This window comes from Hypomesus transpacificus, chromosome 21 (genome assembly GCF_021917145.1).
Source record: "Hypomesus transpacificus isolate Combined female chromosome 21, fHypTra1, whole genome shotgun sequence".
Taxonomy (NCBI): Eukaryota; Metazoa; Chordata; class Actinopteri; order Osmeriformes; family Osmeridae; genus Hypomesus; species Hypomesus transpacificus.
The window spans coordinates 6,760,494-6,779,724 of record NC_061080.1 but is presented as its reverse complement, the minus strand read 5'-3'; the positions used below and the strand labels follow the sequence as shown (position 1 = coordinate 6,779,724).

General features: G+C 40.3%; 1 protein-coding gene across 6 annotated transcripts in view; it reads right to left on the bottom strand.

Moving 5' to 3' along the window:
- Positions 1 to 19,231, bottom strand: part of npepps (aminopeptidase puromycin sensitive) — a 215,139-nt gene that overhangs the window by 66,167 nt on the left and 129,741 nt on the right. For 5 of the 6 annotated variants that reach the window (XM_047043674.1, XM_047043669.1, XM_047043673.1 and 2 more), the window contains one exon: positions 441 to 660. In XM_047043674.1, coding sequence (XP_046899630.1) covers positions 441 to 660 — 220 coding nt within the window. The remainder of the gene's footprint in view (positions 1 to 440; positions 661 to 19,231) is intronic. The other variant, XM_047043671.1, reaches the window with a different exon arrangement.

The following is a 19,231-nucleotide window of genomic DNA, read 5'->3' as shown; positions in this document are numbered from 1 at the left end:
GGAAGAACTCCTACAGTAAACTAATTCCGCATCGCACAAGGTGCAAACAACCTTAGTCTTGTTGAGGTTTCCATTGGGAAGCTTCTTAAAAATACATTTTCCCTGAAGCAAACCCTGCGGCTTCATAGCTGCATCCATGTTAGCACGTCACGTTTGATGTGGTAATTTCATACACAAGGCATACACACAGGTTCGAAGACTCGTTCTCGCCCCCTACAGTGCAATTTGGTATCCACCCGCACTAAAACATCAAGCTGAAAGTCATCGTAGCTTTCGTAGAATAGACCCAGCTCCCAACCCAACTTTGAGAATAGATTAACGGCGATATTTTTTTTTATCGCCCGATAAGAGTCTCACATTAACGCAGCACGTTAACGCCGATAACGGCCCACCACAAAAAATAAGTTAACAATAAAATAAGAACAGCAGCTGAAACTCACCTTCACCTTGGTTGCTGTCCCAGCCTAGTTTAAGACCGATGGGAGTAAAGAGATCACGGATGAACTCTTGGATCTCCTCATGGAAGTCTGTATGAGAGAGGAGGGAGGAGAGCACCCCCAGGTTGCAGCTCAGGTCACTCCACACGGTGTAGTTGGGCTCATTCACAAAGGCCTCCATTAGTTTTAGGACCTCTACTGTGCTTATCATGCCAGCACGTGACTAGGAGAGGAAGAGAACATAGTTATGTTATTAGTTTTGAATATGTAGACCAAGGGACAAGCAAGTATAGACTGTTAGTTAACACTGTGTACTGTTTGTCTCCATACCTATCTGCTTGAGGTGAAATCATTCCAGTATTCAATTATTAATGTGGAATCAGAATAGAAAGTGGAAAATCCTGTTTGTATTTGGTTATACACATTCACACGCCACACTGTATGAAGTTGAAATGGATAGGATTGCTCAAATGAGCGGTTCAAGTTGGCGACATTAAATACTTTTTTTTAAAAGGCATATAAAATGTAGCCTGGCTCTGCCGTCCTACATACTTCCGCTCAATTTAGATTTTACTTATGTCCTCGGTCTAGCCATTCAGTACGTAAGTCAGATTTTGCAGGTACATTTTTAACCGGACAATCAGCGAACAGAGGGAGTGGCTGAGAACGATGACGTTGATATCGTGCGCTAGTTTGTGCTGTAGTTCCGTAATGGCGGCGGAGAAAGATGCGAGCGAAGCCATTCGGTCCGTTGTGGCAACGCTGCCAAATATCCAACAGCTAAAGCCGGAGCAAAAACAAGTTTTGCAGAGTTTTGTTGGTGGCCATGATGTTGTGGCCCTCCTCCCCACGGGGTTCGGGAAAAGTTAGATTTTCCAGCTACGGCAGCTAGCTCTGTTACAGTAGTGGTGAAGGAATTGGCTAAGGCGAACACTAGTGATTGGTTATGGCAGATAAGAGTGGCTCTGGGCAGATCCAATAGTTTTAAACTTCAACAGAGTACCCGCCTACAAGGAAGTCAACGCTTGTCAATGGAGCGAGGCCAGACTCTCTGTACAAATGAAATGTACGAGAGTCTGGTTAGGACCAGGCTATATAAAATGCACACCTTATGACAAACTCTTTAAAGACAAGAGGACTCTGCGAACGATTGCCTCAAGAGAAAAGAACAACAGACCAACCGGAATTCATAGCTAAAGTGAGTAGGCTTAATTCTGTAATGTTACAATCCAATTAATGTCTATACCTCTCTCTGCCACCAAAACTAATATCAAACATGCGTCCCTGAACTGTTGTATACTGGGTTAAGCAAGGGGAGTTTCTATAGCCGAGTAGTGTATTGTGCAGAGCACGCTTGGAAGAAAAAAAACAATTGGGGCCTGTGACCCAGTAGAGTTTTATGTCTAACAACGCTTCTGTATGGAAGCATTTTATCAAAGTACCGGGTGACTCAAAACATGTTGAATGCATCTGCTAACAACGGTTTATATTCCATAGTTCGACGTTGAATATGATGTACCACTTGAAAACCGTAAATTGGCCATCTGTTAATTATTTTACAGTGTGCAGCTTATAGACCTAGGATTTTTATGTTTCGGAAAGTTTTAGGCCATGTCTGCTTATGCTGGGCTACTAGGTCTAACCATCTGCATTTTATTTTGAACAAAAGCCTAGTTTTTTTCAATTTCTGTTGCAACTTTCCCCACTCGTCTTCTACGTAAGTTCGCATACTGCACTTTTTCAGGCAGTGATCAGCGTGCTCTGATGATTTGCATGTTAAACAACAATATTTTTTATTTGTAGTATATTCTAAGAGATAATAAATAATAATCATGCATTTTTGTACATTTATGTTTGTTTAGTTGTAAATGTCCCTTCGTACGTATGTATTCCTTTCAGATTATCTCTTAAATTAGTGAGGTAAAACATCACACAAAATGGTTTGATGAAAAACATTGTGATATTTATAGAATTTATAAAAAACCTGTTTCAAATTTAGATTAGTCGATTTTCAGAATCTGTGTTTCCAGTGTTCAGCCGAGTCTTTGAAGACCAAAGAAAATCTTAGTCGGGGACAGCCCTATTGTCTTGTAAACATTTTTGCTAAATATTGCTTTGAAAGACATGTATCCTTCACATCTACAACAAATGTAGGGTTTCTACACACAATGTCAAAAATCTGATGCGATGTCTAGTTGAAGAGGGATCTTATCTACAGAGCACAAGTAAAAAAATAGCAATACCTAGTTCTGGCTCTTCTGGTGTAGTGATCCCCTCAGAATGAAACAGTGTTACCATTATGATTGTGCAGCTAGACAGCTACTGTGGTGTACCTGGATCCCTGTTTAACTAAATAGATAATCAGTATCATGACAGGTTTGATGGTTGTGGCTGGATTTGAACCGATGACCTTGCACTTGACCTAGCCCATTGAGCTATTTTCACTGTTGGGTGAACCTGGTTAGGTTTGAAAAACCATCAGTCAAAATTATATTAGATTTATTGACAACAAAGATATTGAGGCAATGTGGAAATGTACATAAATACACCCCTTTCAGCCATATAATAAGAATACTAACAATCGTTTCTCTCCTACCGGAGGGACCCTAATTTTTACTGCATTTTTTGGAAATAAAAGCACGGCTTGCACCCCGATTTTACCGTTTTCTTGTTGTTGTACGGCTTATATTTCGAAGCGGCGTATAGCCCAGTTTTAGAATAAAAAAGTAGCTTTGTCACAAGATCTCTACAGACCGTGCAGCTAATTTAATGCTAAACACTGGAATGGGGGCTTTTTGAAAGAGGAATTTAAAGAGGAATTATTTACTGTGTCGTCTCAGTTACACTATCAGGGCTTGGGAATACAGTTACTTGCTAAAGTAGGCAAATGGCTAGCAGATTTCAGTTAATCAAACTGCTGCAAGACCCAGTGAAATGTTATACAGCTAGCAAACCAACATTAGCTAGCATCGCTAACGACATTGACTAATTCAATTTCGGTAGGCTATCCTCAGGATTTGTAAGCTAGCTAAACTTATACTATATCTAAAATAATTTTGTAGACGTAACAATGGATTTTGCCACGCAAGGACATACTATCCACAACCGAAGTGTGTTACAGCATGCTGTAAGATGGCCTATAGCCTACTTGTGCATTACTTGGTATCATTGTTCCCGTATCAAGTGTGCATATATTTCAGTGCGGGTTCAAATCCGATTTACAAACACAAAGCTCCCATTCTGGTGGGGTGCGGGTTATAGAAAATGTGGCTTGATTTCCAAAAAATGCGGTACTCATTGATCTTCAAATAACAAACCAAGCAGTAGAAAGCAAAGTAGAAATTATAATAAAATAAATGCGAATTAATAAAAGTACATCCAACTCAAGTACATTTAAATTATGGGGGTTAATAGTCTGGGGTTAGTAAATACTGATGAATCAGATAGTGTTTATGATTCAGTTACTCTGTGTCAGCAATACTAATGGTGGATCTGGAATATGATAGCTCCAAGTACCACCATTCATTAGAGCTCACAATTATGAAAAGTAATAACCTTATATTCTAGGTATGGATAACTTATCTGGCCAAAGTTACCAAAGGTCCTTTTGGAGTCTTGAAAAGGGACTTTTAGAAAATGCCTGGATTTAGAGAAATGTGTAAAACAGAAATTTTTGGGGAACTGTTATCAACATTGGACTTGGATGAGGTAAGGTTTCATGCTGTGGTCCCATTGTGTTTTCCAGCTAACACCTCCAGAGCCGGCCCTAGGGTTTTGGGGGCCCTAAACAAAATTGTGTACGGGCCCTGATTTTTACTTTGGGTATGCCTTGTTTAGGCGTTTCTTACAAATTTTACAGAATTTTTAAGAGGTTAAATGCTTTGCAAAATAACATATATTTACTAGGGCTGTCAAGTGATTAATCGCATTATTTCATATGATTAATCGAGATTAATTGCAATTAATCGCAAACTATTGAATCTGTTAAAATTTTACCCCAATAAATGATTTAAAAAAAAAACCTTAAAAGGGTGTACTTAAAAACCTCAAATAGGCCTAACTGGATGATAATGTCCATATAACAAGTTCAGATGGAACAAGTTCAGATGGAACACAACTTAAATTGTGAGGGAGTTTTATTCACTCACAAACTATACTGCTGTAACTATATTAAACATCTACAAAATTTGACTTCTGGAATATAAAATACATTTAAGACATGTTGTCTCATAGCCTACTTCGACATCCTGCTCCATAATATTCAAATCTCAGTCAAACATACTTCAAATACTTAAGCAACCACAGATTGACCTTAATATTGAACAATACAGTTTCTATTTTGTTGAACCCAGTCAGCTGCTCACTTCTTTTGCGAGTGTTGTCTGCCATTTATTACCGGAGCGAACGCTGCTGCTGCTGCTACCGCCAAAGCTGCTAATGCTGTTACTGCTAGCTGTTTGCTTTGCTTGCATGTGATACTTTAGGCTGGAAGTACTCCAGTGATAAATAAACTCAGCCTGACAATCAGTACACACAGCCTTAGCTGTGTAGAACTTCCCATCTAAAAGCCCTCTCTGCATCATTCAGCTACCGTCGGCAGTCGAAGTCATGTGATGACAGGTGATTTTCAGGGTAAAAAGGAAATCAGCTTTACGGCACAATTTTCTTTTTTGTCTCGTTAAAGTGAGATTGCGTTAACTTTGACAGCCCTGATATTTACACTTAAATGTTGATTCTGGATGTACCCTAAAGGTGCCAGTATGGTACTCAGACTCTGTTACGGATGGGAGGGCCGCCGGATAGGACGGATTAATTAGCATTTCTGTTGCCTTTATGGTTATCCGTAGGCTGGGGGTGCTGAAAACAATTCACCGCCAGAACAGTAGGTGGAGAAGCGTTTTTTTGTCGAAAACACGTTGCTTTGTTGCGTCTTTATAAGTTAGAAATCGTCGTTGTTTATCTCCCACCTCTTATCACACGTGTGACCCTCTTACCAGCTGTCACTAGTCAGACGATGAGTGCAGCAGGTGCAGTCACATAATACTATATTAAAGACTGTGTCTAATGCAATATAACCACCTGAAAGAGCAAACTTATCTCTATCATGGTAGGTATTATTTGTGGGGAAAATAGTGGCACTCTATAACAAAATGATATGCTTATCTTATATACACTATAGAAACTATTAAAAAACGATTCCATGAAATGAATACGTTCTTATTTTCTTTGGTATTTTTGTGATTAGCAATGATGATTGCTGGGTAATATGTATGTTGTTGTGCAATGGCAAGTCTCTATTTGATCATGTGACGAGACGATACGATATAGCACAGGTGTCAAACTCAAGGCCCGCGGGCCAAATGTGGCCCGCCACGTCATTTTATGTGGCCCGCGGAAGCTTAATGGGATATTGAAATAAGTCTACGCTGCTTTACAGCGTGCATTGACCATAAACGACATCTCTCACCATGCATTTCGATTGTGTTACGGCAAATTGACGACATCCCGCCTCTAGAAAGCAGTGTATGCACATCAGTGTTAAACACAAAGTTTAACTGGGTGAAGGCGCGCATGGTTTGAATGACAGCACTCCAATGCAGCCGGTTCTGCGAACGTACCCCATGTGCATTTTCAGCCAAGGTCCTCGTGCATTCAACCAAGTCGGTATCGCTCTCGAACTTGGTTGGAGTAGGCTACTCAGCCAAGCTAGCATGTTTCTGCTTCCCTTGTCGACAATTTGGAGCCAGAAATCATGAAGACATCACCTTCATTAGACAAGGTTTTATGTTTATTTTACATAAAGCTCAAAAAGCTATTCTGCGTTCAAATTAAGGGCAAAAAAAGTTTTGCTCTTGCGCTATGCGCGCTTACATTTCGTCACCAAACACTGAGAAAAATATGCAAATGTATCCTCCAGAAAAACAGCAGATTGTCCAAGAATTAAAAGGCGGACTTCAATTGCAGCATAATAGGCCCTATGTTCACAAAAGCTACAACAAAAACACCATGTTTTTACATTGTTACTGACGTTACATCGTAGTTACAACTGGCCCTTTGACGGCAACCATAATGCTGATGTGGCCCTCGGTGAAAATGAGTTTGACACCCCTGCGATATAGACAGGCTCTGGTTTTGTGAATTAATTTCTCCACCACCAAATGTATAATCCAATGTGAAAAATGTTAAACAAAAAGACTGATATAATTGGAAACAAAAAGATCCATACAAACTGTATGTACAGTCAAAACTACAATGTACTACTCTAAGTCACTAAACTGTGGCAGTCAGTGCACAGACAACAAACTCACGTTTCTGAATTCCCTAGAGTAGAGCATAAACTAGCTCACAATAAACTTTCTCTCCAAGAACTTCTCATCACAGACGTCTTTCAAGAAGACGACCTTAGAGAAAACGCCTTTCTGTCGAAGTCGGAAATGATGTTGTTTGGAAATTATGTCATAGCGGACCAATCACGGCCAAGGGGTATCCGTCGCTGTACAGCACGGCATGATGGATCGACAGGAATTTCAACGGTGCATGGGAGAGCTCTCCGACGGCCCCGGAGACGACGGAGAGAGCGTTCCATCTATGTGTAGGCCCTTCCCATGTGTCCGTAATCGTGAAGTACGGAGTACCATATAACGGCCTTTAGACAAACAGGTGTAACATCTAAATGTTTTGTGGTACTGTTATCAACATTGGACTTGGACTACTTAAGACTTCATGCAGTTTTTTCCAGCTAATAATTCCCACCTTAAGTCACCTGCAGGCATCTGTATGCAATTCAAAACCGCCCTATACCTTGAACCACTTTTTCAAACCGCCCTATACCTTGAAACCGGTAACCAGCCCATGGCTAGTCAGTAGACTAGGTTGAAATGCTACCCCAACAAGTACATACTCTGCCGGCGCTGAAGGAATGGTGCCAGATACTTTGCCGCACTATGACCCTTCCTTAAAACTCTAGTGGTTTCACATTCATTGCACAAGTTCACCTGGCATCACACAAAAATGATGGAGAAGGAAACTTGACAGGCTGAGTATAATCTCTCATCTGTAAATTCGAAGACTTGAAATAGAAGCCAAAACTCTAACGTCTCCTACCTTATTCGTCAAACACAGCTTTTTAAACAAGTAAAAAAATTAGTGGTGGGCATCGATTAAAAAAAAATAATCTAGATTAATCTCACTGTAATCTTGGAATTAATCTAGATTCATCTAGAGTAAAATGGCTCATTTGAATTCCGCCGAAGGCATTCAGAATATGTGTGCAACCCAAATAATGACTAAAAGTCTTTGAGAACGGGTTTTTCAAGCCAGGTGAGCGAGGAGATTAGTTAGCTTGGCTGATAGAGCTGTGCTTCCGGGCTTGCCTCGGTTGCACTCAAACAGTAGTTTGACGTTGACTCTTCCCCTGCGCTACATCAGTGCTTGGCCCGGCCTCTTCCGCATTAGCTAAGGGATGCTTTGCGTTTATGTGGTATTTGAGACCGGAAGAACTCCTACAGTAAACTAATTCCGCATCGCACAAGGTGCAAACAACCTTAGTCTTGTCGAGGTTTCCATTGGGAAGCTTCTTAAAAATACATTTTCCCTGAAGCAAACCCAGCGGCTTCATAGCTGCATCCATGTTAGCACGTCACGTTTGATGTGGTAATTTCATACACAAGGCATACACACAGGTTCGTAGAGGTATACATCCGCGCTAAAATATCAAGGTGAAAGTCATCATAGCTTGCGTAGTATAGACCCAGCTCCCAACCCAACTTTGAGAATAGATTAACGGCGATATTTTGTAATTACCCGATAAGAGTCTAACGTTAACGCAGCACGTTAACGCCAATAACGGCCCACCACTAGTAAAAATATGGCTTGGTTCCTTCATTCCGTGACAGTAGATTCATACTTCAGCATCTTCAGCGCATTCAAGCACATTGTAGTTTTTTGCAGTGGCCAAAGGATGTGAACCTTTCTGCTAAAGTGCAAGTTACTAGGAAAAGTGCAATTAGTGTTTTCTGCCCTCTCACTGGAACAGTTTAGATATTGTCATGTATACACTAACACCAGGGTTCATAGCGATACTGTAAAATGAAATTCCAGGACATTCAAGGACTTTTCAAGGAGTATGTTTGGGGTTTTCAAGGACTACAAGCAGAGATCTCATTTAAAAAACATATTGACCTTTTTCCGCCCCGCCCACTTTTTTTCATCTTTTTGCACTTCCGTTGTATTGGCACTTCCTGTACTATACTTTGTTTGAAAGCTTAGGTCCCATAGAATTCAGTCGTTTGATTAATTTTACAGTCATGTATGTACAATACAATACATGTATTTCAGATTCCCCGCAAAACCGACCAGCTAACATTGTTAGCAGTAGAAGGTTAGCTTCTTCTCACAGCCATGCCTATACATTTGGTTATAATCTTGTATCTATTAATATCATACATCGAGAATACTAAAACATACTAAATTTTACCTAGCTAGTTTATCTCTTATTACACACTTGATGATGCAAGTGATACGAGCAGACAAAAGGAAACTTTGGTGGGTCGATGCAAAGTATGTCGGCCCACAACACTCGGACCTCTTCTTTCCATGGTCAAAACAATGATAATACAGGGTCTGATTCTGTTTTCTCCAGCTGTTATGGCAGCCACGAACTGCAGTTGATGCTGGGCATCTCTATTAGCCTTAAATTAGTACCATAGCCTGTTTAAGACATTCTCTTTTAGTACCATTATAAAGCAGAAAGTATCTAAACCGGAAATGAGAATACGCGGATGGCCGCGCCCATCGGGACTTCCGGAATAAGGTGAATACTTTATTTAGTTTAAATTAATCCTTATTAAAGCTACAAATGTTATTCAATCAAGAGCAGCGAGTTATTTTCTCTTTCTCTTTTGTTCTTTGATTAACATTAATGAGACGGATATCAGTGGGTTTATTAGACGGTTGTCTCTAAGACCTAACGCACATGTTGCGGATCTGACACAAACGTGGTTTTCTTCTAGCTCTTCACCTTCATTTAAGACTTTGAAACTCATTTAAGACTGTGCTTACGAGGATACTTGCCAAAAATTGTAATTTTGAAAAATTTCTGTTTCGTCCTCAAGTAGGTCTCAATACGGTACTGGCGCGAAGTGTCTGTGCAAAGAATGCTGCTTCAGACAGCGCTTCTTCAGAACGGAATTGATTTCTACATTGGCTCTTATCATGCTTAAAAAACACTTAAATGAATTGAGAGCATGATCATATGCTATAACGCAATCCAAAGAATGCCAGAAAAAACGGATGGTACTTTAATTAAATTAGAAGGAGGGGGATGGGCTGAGGCGTTAATTTTTAAAGAAAAAACTGTATTGATGTTTATTTGTATTAACACTTCAAAATTACTTCGTAAATTCATATACATTGTCTTTAAATAATTCAAGCACTTTTCAAGTACCCCGTCAATAATATGACTTTTCAAGAGTTTTCCAGGACTTAATTTTAAAAAGTCAAATTCAAGTACTTCAAGCACCTTGTACGAACCCTGTAACACGTGCAAATTAACTTGTCCCCGAGGCTTATCTGCATACATGTTTTATCTTTTTAAAGGTTCAAAATAAGACCTTTGGTGAGTATGCTAGGAAAAAAAGGAAATCTATTTGATAGACAGTGTGTCACTAGCAAAGCAATGGATTTGGCTTCATTTGTTGAACTAATGTAGTCAGCAGAACTAAAGCCAAGTGTACCCGAATGAATAGTGGATTATTTAAATGAACAGAAAGTGGCATCTTTGTCACAAGCAGTACTGACTGATGTGCAGACCAAAATACATTCTGTCAATCATTCCAACCTCAGTCTAATCAGCCGGTACACTTCAAAAGTGAGTGCAAGTGTTTCTATTGTCAAAAGCTAGGTAATGTCATTGCTGACTATTTAGCAATGAAGCAAAGACAACCAAGCAGGGTAAGGCACCCATGAGTGTTGCCTTAGTTTAGACCAGTGGTTCTTAACCCTGTCCTCAGGAAACTCGTCCAGCATGTTTTAAATGTTTCCCTGCTCCAAAACACCTGATTCAAATACATGGGTTGTTATCTAGCTCTGTAGAAGCCTGGTAACGAACATGCATTTGAATCAGGTGTGTTAGAGCCAAGAAACTTCTAAAACATGCAGGACAGGGGTTCCTTGAGGCAGGGCTCCAGACTGCGACCAAATGGTCGGATTTTGTGACCAGTTTTTGAGACAGTGCAAGCATTTTTTACAAGCGCTCGCACATGTGCGACAGGGCCGGATGCAGCCTGCTTTGACTAGCGGGGGCAGTGAACATTTCTGGGGGGGCATCATGATTACGGAAGGGGATCTTATAATTTTTTATATAACCATGATGTTATCATTTTTGAGTTTGCTTTAAGATCCGAGTGTTAATCAGGCCAGACGGCCTGGGCTTGATGAGATGCTAGATAGGATCCTCCAGAGTGCTCGCGTGTGCGAAATTTTGGGGCATTCATTTGAGCGCGAAGTAGTTTTTGGAGCTCTATTTAAAATAAACCGCCACCGTTTTCCAATTGGTAAAAACCTTGTCTATGAAGATTATGTCTTTATCATTTCTGGCTCCAAATTTTCAACAGGGGAAGCAGAAACATGTATGTAGCTTGGCTGAATTCTCAAACCAAGTTTGAGAGCGATGCCTAGGACTTTGGTTGAAAATGCGCATGGGGTACGTTTGTAGAACAGGCTGCATTGGATTGCTGTCGCTCAAACCATACTCGCATTCACCCACAGCAGCGGTAACGTTGGTACCGAGAGACAGGGAAGTGCTTCCACTAGGACCAGCAAGCTCTGCCTGCTCTGGAGTATGAGTTTAATATCCCTTGTCGCAGGGGCAGTATATGGTTTGGGGATGAGAAATCGATGCATGATAAAAGGTAACACGCAAGCGTGTTTGTAAAAGACTAGCCTACTGTTAAAGGCTTTAAACAAACAAACATTACAACTGAAACAGAAGTATGAAATTCCAAGGTCTTACATTAAACACCGATGCTACACTTTACTATTTGTCATTAGCCCTCCACAAAAGACCGATATACAATAACTTTGAGAACAAGTGAGTGGCAAGAGATTCGAGGTTGATTTAACTTTTAACGGTAAATGTGGATGCTGAGCTCTGACCTACGTTGCCCATTATCAACCAGACAATCACTGGGGAATCTTTTAAAAAGATTGAAAAAAAAAAAAAAAAAGAAGCATATTACTGAAAGCACTAACAGACTTTTTCATAGCTTCAACATGTACATTTTTTGGCTGAAGTCAGAAAGAGCTGGGAGGGGGGGAGGGCGCAGCAGAAATCTGGGTGGGCCCCCCACCCCAGCCCCCCCCCTGGATCCGGCCCTGATGTGCGACCTACAAATTTTGAATTAATTGGTTGTGCACAATGTCAGTACATGTTAGCAACGACGCATAGATACAACGTTCTAGTAAGACAGCGATATCAGCGTTCCTTCTACATTAGTACCCTAGCTAAAAGTCTAGGAAAGTTGAGGCTATTTTTCGCTAGGTGCCTATAAACCTAGCTAAAGGTCTTGGAAAGTTTAGGCTATTTTTCTCTAGGTTCCTACGAACATGTCTTAATCTGCCAGACAAGTGGGTTCCCCTTCGTTCTTTTGGTGAGCAGTTTCAAGAGCCCTTCTTACCCGGCGTCATGGAGCCTGGCAGCTAAATACTTATTTAGCACTAATGTTGCTACTTTATCCCTGCCTGTGTTTGAGCTGTTGCGCTGTTAAACTCACCAAGTATCGTGTTGTGGTATCAGAGGACTGATCGAAAAGTGCTTCATACATTTAAGTCATTTGGATAAGACTTGCATGTACAGTACGTAATGTCGCATTAAATAATGTATTAAATCTCAAGCTTATATGGTGCGTCGCTGTATATCAGTTGTAAAAATGACAGTAAAAAAAAAAGGACCCATCTGCAACCGATGCAGGCACACCCCACAAGTTCCCCAGAAATTGTCCCAGGGGCGATTCTAGGAGAAGACCTTTAGGGGTGATCAGCCCCCAATGAGAATGTGACATGAATACAGTGCCTTGCAAAAGTGCTAATATACCCCCTTGCTAATATAAATCCCTAATTTTACTGGAAAACAATTCATACATTTATTTATTATTATGCAAAATATTGAATGAAAAAACTGAGGATGTCCCTTTCTTCAGGAACTACCAGCATCAAATGATAATAAACTATATATTAAAAAAAATATATATTATTTTTAGGGGTGCTGAGATAAAATTTTGGGGTGCTTGAGCACTCCTAAAAAGGGTCTAAAATTGCCACTAAATTGTACCCTCTCTAGTTACATTAATAAATGCATTGCAGGTCAATATAAGGTGTGCCCCTAAATGTTCTGCTTGCACTCCAAAAATTCAGTCAGGGGCTACGGTGCTCCTAGTAAAAAAAGTAAGTCTGGAGTCCTGCCTTGAGGACAGGGTTAAGAACCACTGGTTTAGACTGTTGACGGATTTGTTTCTTTATTTGGTGAACCAAATGATCAACAACCAGCTCAGATTTTATGGGACACAATTGTTCTTTATTTGTAGTGTACTTCCCTTCTCTTATGAAACATCTTCTGAATCCAGTGGGTTGGTACAGGGTATAGAGATGTTGGGACAGTGATCATTTTAATAATTTTGGAAGTACAGATTTTCAGCTTCATTTAAAGGGGTTGACATCTCCACTTATCTCTCCGCTGACTGGCCTACTCAGCCCATCTGTGGGTTTTGGTCATCTAAGAGTGTGAAAGCCTACTGCATAGTACCCCTGTTTTGGCGGCATCTGATTTTGAGCATCCATTTAAGATGGAAGTGGATGCAAGCACTACCCAGTAAAAAATGGGGTCTCATATTCCAGAATGTATTTATTAAAACCCAAAGAGAGTATTTTCAACAATGTTGAGAGTAAAGGCATTCTAATGGTGTCGTTAAAAGGCAATTCTGCAAACATGCAATCTACTCTTCCGATTTTTTTTTGGCACCACTGCTGAGGTCTAACCGTGTGGATGGCTGCTGCTGGGTCATTTTGAAAAACAGCTTTGGAGTGTAGACGTTGTCGGTAAATAATGTTAGTTTTGTGAATAAATAGCACATTTTGCAAAGTGCCATATCCAACGTACTGTCGTTGGATATTCCCTACCGAATATGGCATTGCGTCTACCACTCCGTATGACTCAAGGAAGAGCTGGATAGAACGCGCTGCCCCAGACAGGGACGAGGATCTGGGTGACCTAAAATCCAACCCAGGGGAAAGCACACAGTTCATGTCACCGCGGAGGATAAGGTAATACGTGGCATTTTCGCAACCCTGCTTCCAGTAGTTACTCCTTTTTCTCCTCAGTTCATAATACATACTCCCATATAGACTATTTCTTTTTGGACAAAAGAATGCTTCTTCTCAACCAGATGGGATTATGGACCCATAGTTATTTCAGATCATTGGCCCTTAACTATGCAATCCAATTACACCCCTTGGAGACTCAATCCTGCATCAGAATCAGTATGGGATTTATTCGCCATGAAAGATTGCACAGACAAGGAATTTGCTTTGGCAGGAAGGCGCATACAATAAACATAAAGGAACCTTAAATTTAAATATGTGGTCTATCTTTACTAAGGGACCATAAACTAGCAATACTAAGTGGAATTAGAATTAAAACTAGAGAGGGTACAATTTCTGGGGAAATTGTAGGGTCTGCTTGCTTGCGTCAGATGCAGATGGGTCCGTTAATTATGAAACAGGCCACACCCCCTTTGAAACAAGCTATTCTAACGACGTTGTCACCAGCAGTATTGGCTGGGGGAAATGGCTAATTCAAAATAAGTTAGCTGGAAGCAATCATTGTCAGTAAATAAGCCAAAAGCAACCATTTGGTCTCAGTCTAGAGCCCTGCATTGAGAAGCTGGATTGTGCTACGAGCAAGCTAGCCTAGCTGCTGTTGCTAGCCAAACTTCACTGAATGTGCCGGAAATGAAAAACGTTTCTTTTGACATAAAGTTTAGCATGTGGCATTGAAGACAGCGACGCGCCACACAAGCTTGAGTTGAAGTACATAATTTAATGTGACATTACTTACTGTACATGCAAGTCTTGAATTGATTAAATGTATGGTGCTGCTAGTACACCACCGCACGATACGATACTTGCTGCGCGACAGTTTTGCACGTCGTATCTATGCGTCGTTGCTGACGTGTGCTGACGTTGTGACGTAGGTAGGGATGAGTATTGATAAGATTTGAACAATTCCGATACCTTATCAATTCCTGCTTATCAATTTGTTTCCTTATGGATTCTCTTATCAATTTGATTCCTTATTTATTCTCTTATCGATTCTCCCCTCTACAGCCAACTAGGTCTGTCCGTCCTGCACCCCCCCCCCCACACACACACACTCGTTCTAAACAAATTTCTCAAACTGTCTTTGACTGGCTCTGAAATGAGCTAATACCTACTCTAGGCCTCTTCAGGCCTCTGTTTTATAAACAAAATCTAGTCGGAGATAGAAACTTTCAGTTTCCTTGTGTTCAAGCTTCAATTACTCAACACCAGTAGGACTTACAGGGGTCCTAACAACAGGGGAAATAACTTCAGAGTATCACCTTTGAAAAGAGACCATTCAACAACAGCTTTCAATGTACTTTGGGTATGTTGTTTAGGCGTTTTCAGGCACATTTAACAGGACTATTAAAAGGTAAAATAATTAAAATGCTAAGTCTAATAATGGATAAAAATCGATATGCTCAGTTTAATAATGGGACACGCAAAAGTTTGCTGATTACACTCGCACCCCGATAACGTGAAGTGATCAATAATGGGAAACGAATGACGGAGCTAAAATGTATGCTTCAAACGACGGGACAGAAGATAACTTGATCGACTACACACAATAAAGGCAAATTGCTTCACACAGTAACAAGTGGTTGTGTTCACTTTTGAGCTGTTTAGCTGTACCTTAGATAGTTAGAGATGAAGCGCGAACTTTAGCTGCGCTGCTGCATGCATTGAACACATGACGTTCCAGTAACTTCATTCTATGATGTGTGTTCAAATGCTTCTTCATATTTGTAGTATTTCCTCCCTTCGACGAAATATAAATTTACATGCGTTACAAGTGGCGTTGATGTCATTTTGTCGTGTGAAATATAACCAAACTTTAGAACGCGTCTTCCTAGATGCCATGTTTGCTGCAGTCTGAATAAACTATAAAAGTTTGCGCATGCGCAACTGCACAGAGAATCGTTAACAGAATCGTTAAGGAATTTCGCTAACTATTCCAAGGAATCGATTCACTGCGAACCGGTTCTAATCAAGAACCGGTTCTCGATACCCATCCCTAGACGTAGGCTAGCACTGAGTTCCCTTTGTGCACAAAATACACAAAAACTTTATAACCTCCTAAACTGTCCAACGGAACGTAAATACAAATACAAGCAACTCAATCGGGACCAAGACGAAACTTTTGACACCAACGTTGTTGTAGTCCAAATATTGACAGATCCTTAGGGGTGGGAAAAGAATAATAACTAGAGAGGGTACAATTTCTGGGGAAATTGTAGGGTGTGCTTGTTTGCGTGGGTTGCAGGTGGGTCCATTTTCCCTTCTAGTGATATTTTCAAGCATTTAGCCTTCTCATATTGCATAATTCATTAAGAACACCCTTTGAAACAAGCGAACACCCTTTGAAACAAGCTACTTTAACAACTTTGTCACTGGCAGTATTTCAGATGGAATCTAAATAAAAATCTAATGGTTGGGAATTTTTGGGGATGGTATTTTTCATTCATAATCCAAGCTCCAACTTGCGTGCTAGAACATCTCTATCACCTTGTATCCATGCGTCATTGCTAACGTGTCCTTTATTGTGTGCAGGCTAGCGAGTACCCTTCGTTGACAGTATGCACTTTTTTTCCACAAAAACTTTGTGGAAAACTTTGTAACCTCCTAAACTGTGCAACAGAACATAAATCCCAATAGAAGCAACGCAATCATGACCAAGACGAACATTTTGACACCAACGTTGTCTATGTAATTCAAATATTGACTGATCCTTAAGGGTGGAAAAATAATAATAATAAGATATATAGTGCCCTCCAAAAGTATTGGAACAGTGAGGCCAATTCCTTTATTTTTGCTGTAGACTGAAAACATTTGGGCTTGACATCAAACGATGAATGTGAAACCAGAGATCAACGTTTCAGCTTTTATTTCCAGGTATTTACATCAGGATCTGATGCACAAATTAGAAAATATCACCTTTTTGTTCGAACCCACCCATTTGTCACGTGAGCAAAAGTATTGGAACATGTGACTGACAGGTGTGTTTTGTTGCCCAGGTGTGTCCTATTACATACATTATTCAATCAATAAATACCACTGAATGTCTACACTCAGGTTCAGATTGGGTAAGATAGGTTTTGTCTATGCAGACTGTATTCAGAGGTGAAAACAACATGAAAACCAGAGCGCTGTCTTTGGGTGAAAAACAAGCAATTGTGAGTCTTAGAGAAGATGGAAAATCAATCAGAGCCATTGCAGAAACATTGGCCATAGCCAGTACAACCATTTGGAATGTCCTGAAGAAGAAGAAAACTACTGGTGTACTAAGTAACAGACGTCGAACAGGTAGACCAAGGAAAACATCAGCAGTTGATGACAGAAACATTGTAAGAGCTGTAAAGAAAGACCCTAAAACAACTGTTAGTGAGATCAGCAACAACCTCCAGATGGCAGGAGTGAAGGTATCACTATCTACTGTTCGCAGAAGACTTCATGAACAAAAGTACAAGGGCTACACCAGAAGATGCAAACCACTCATTAGCAAGAAGAATAGGAAGGCCAGGCTGGAATTTGCCAAAAAGTACAGAGATGAACCTCAAAAATTCTGGGACAAAGTTTTATGGACTGATGAGACAAAGATTAACTTTTACCAAAGTGATGGAAAGGCTAAAGTTTGGAGAAAGAAAGGAACTGCTCATGATCCCAAACACACAAGCTCATCTGTGAAACACGGTGGAGGTAATGTCATGGCTTGGGCTTGCATGGCTTCTTCTGGGACGGGCTCATTAATCTTCATTGAGGATGTAACACATGATGGCAGCAGCAAAATGAACTCGGAAGTCTACAGAAACATTTTGTCTGCCAATTTAAGGAAAGATGCAACCAAACTGATTGGCAGAGCCTTCATCATGCAGCAAGATAACGACCCAAAACACACTGCCAAAACAACAAAGGAGTTCATCAGGGGCAAGAAATGGAAGGTATTAGACTGGCCAAGTCAATCTCCAGACTTAAACCCTATAGAGCATGCATTTTACCTGCTTAAGAGGAGACTGAAGGGAGGAACCCCACAAAACAAACAACAACTGAAAGAGGCTGCAGTGAAAGCCTGGGAAAGCATCAAAAAGGAAGAATGCAAAAGTTTGGTGACGTCAATGGGTCACAGACTTGCTGCAGTTATTGAAAGCAAAGGATTTGCAACTAAATATTAAGTCTTATTCACTTAAATATGTTTTAAGTATATCTGTTCCAATACTTTTGATCACATGACAAATGGGTGGATTCAAACAAAATGTGATATTTTCTTAGTTGTGCATCAGATCCTGATGTAAATACCTGGAAATAAAAGCTGAAACGTTGATCTCTGGTCTCACGTTCATTATTTGATGTCAAGCCCAAATGTTTTCAGTCTACAGCAAAAATAAAGGAATTCGCCTCACTGTTCCAATACTTTTGGAGGGCACTGTATGTGAGAGAACAAAGGTTGTGCCCTTGCCAAAGCACACCCAATAATAATATATATGTGAGAGAACAATGGTTGTGCTCGCCGGAGGCGTGAGCACACCCAATAAAATACACAATTAAATATATTTGAAGTTGCCGTAATTTACAATATAAAAATACAAATGTACAAGATACAATGTTGTAATGCAGTGCAAAATGCAATGTGTTTTAAGACATGAAGTCATTAAAGGGGCAATTGACTGGGTTTTTTGGGTATTTCACACTGTTCCTTAAGGTCTCCAAATAGGGTATGTAACATTGGTTGGGTTGAAAATGGCCCGGGTGCTGTTCTATGCCCTCTGACAGATCCTTTGAAATGTTCCCGGGAAAAACACTAGCTTTTCTCCTTTTATGGTATGCTCATTAATATTTAGATAAGCTGCGCGCTGATTGGTTAGTTATCAACGAGTGAAGCTGGGAGCAAAAACGCAACACGGCCAAAAGCAGCACTCGTTGAAACACCGAAGTTGGAGACTTGAAATAAAAACGCGCAAATAAATCTATTGTGTCTACACAACACTGTTTTCAACAGATTGACTATATATCATTTGAAATGATAACATTACTTGTTTCCACTTCTGTTGTTGAAGCAAACTGGATTGGTGGGTAGAACATTAGGCTACAGTTTAGCAACCAAACCAAATTGTGATTCTACTCGGCTTCAGTTAGCTAGCTAGGCTAGCTCTAGATATCTTGCTGTAAAATAACATGACAAAGATCTGGACAAACATGCATCGTGAATTGTAGATTTTCATTACACAGGTTATTTATTTGAATGAAACACAGTCAGGAACATGAATCAACGTTAGCCCCATTGCCAATAAACTAGGCTAAATTATCACACATTCTACCTATGCTCTTGCGTTAACTAGCAAGCTAAACTTGTTTACATGCCTACAGTCTAGGTGTTACTAGTAACAGTTACTAGCAATGCTAACGTATCCTGTATCTAGAACCTGCCTTTCTCCAGTTCTTTCAAA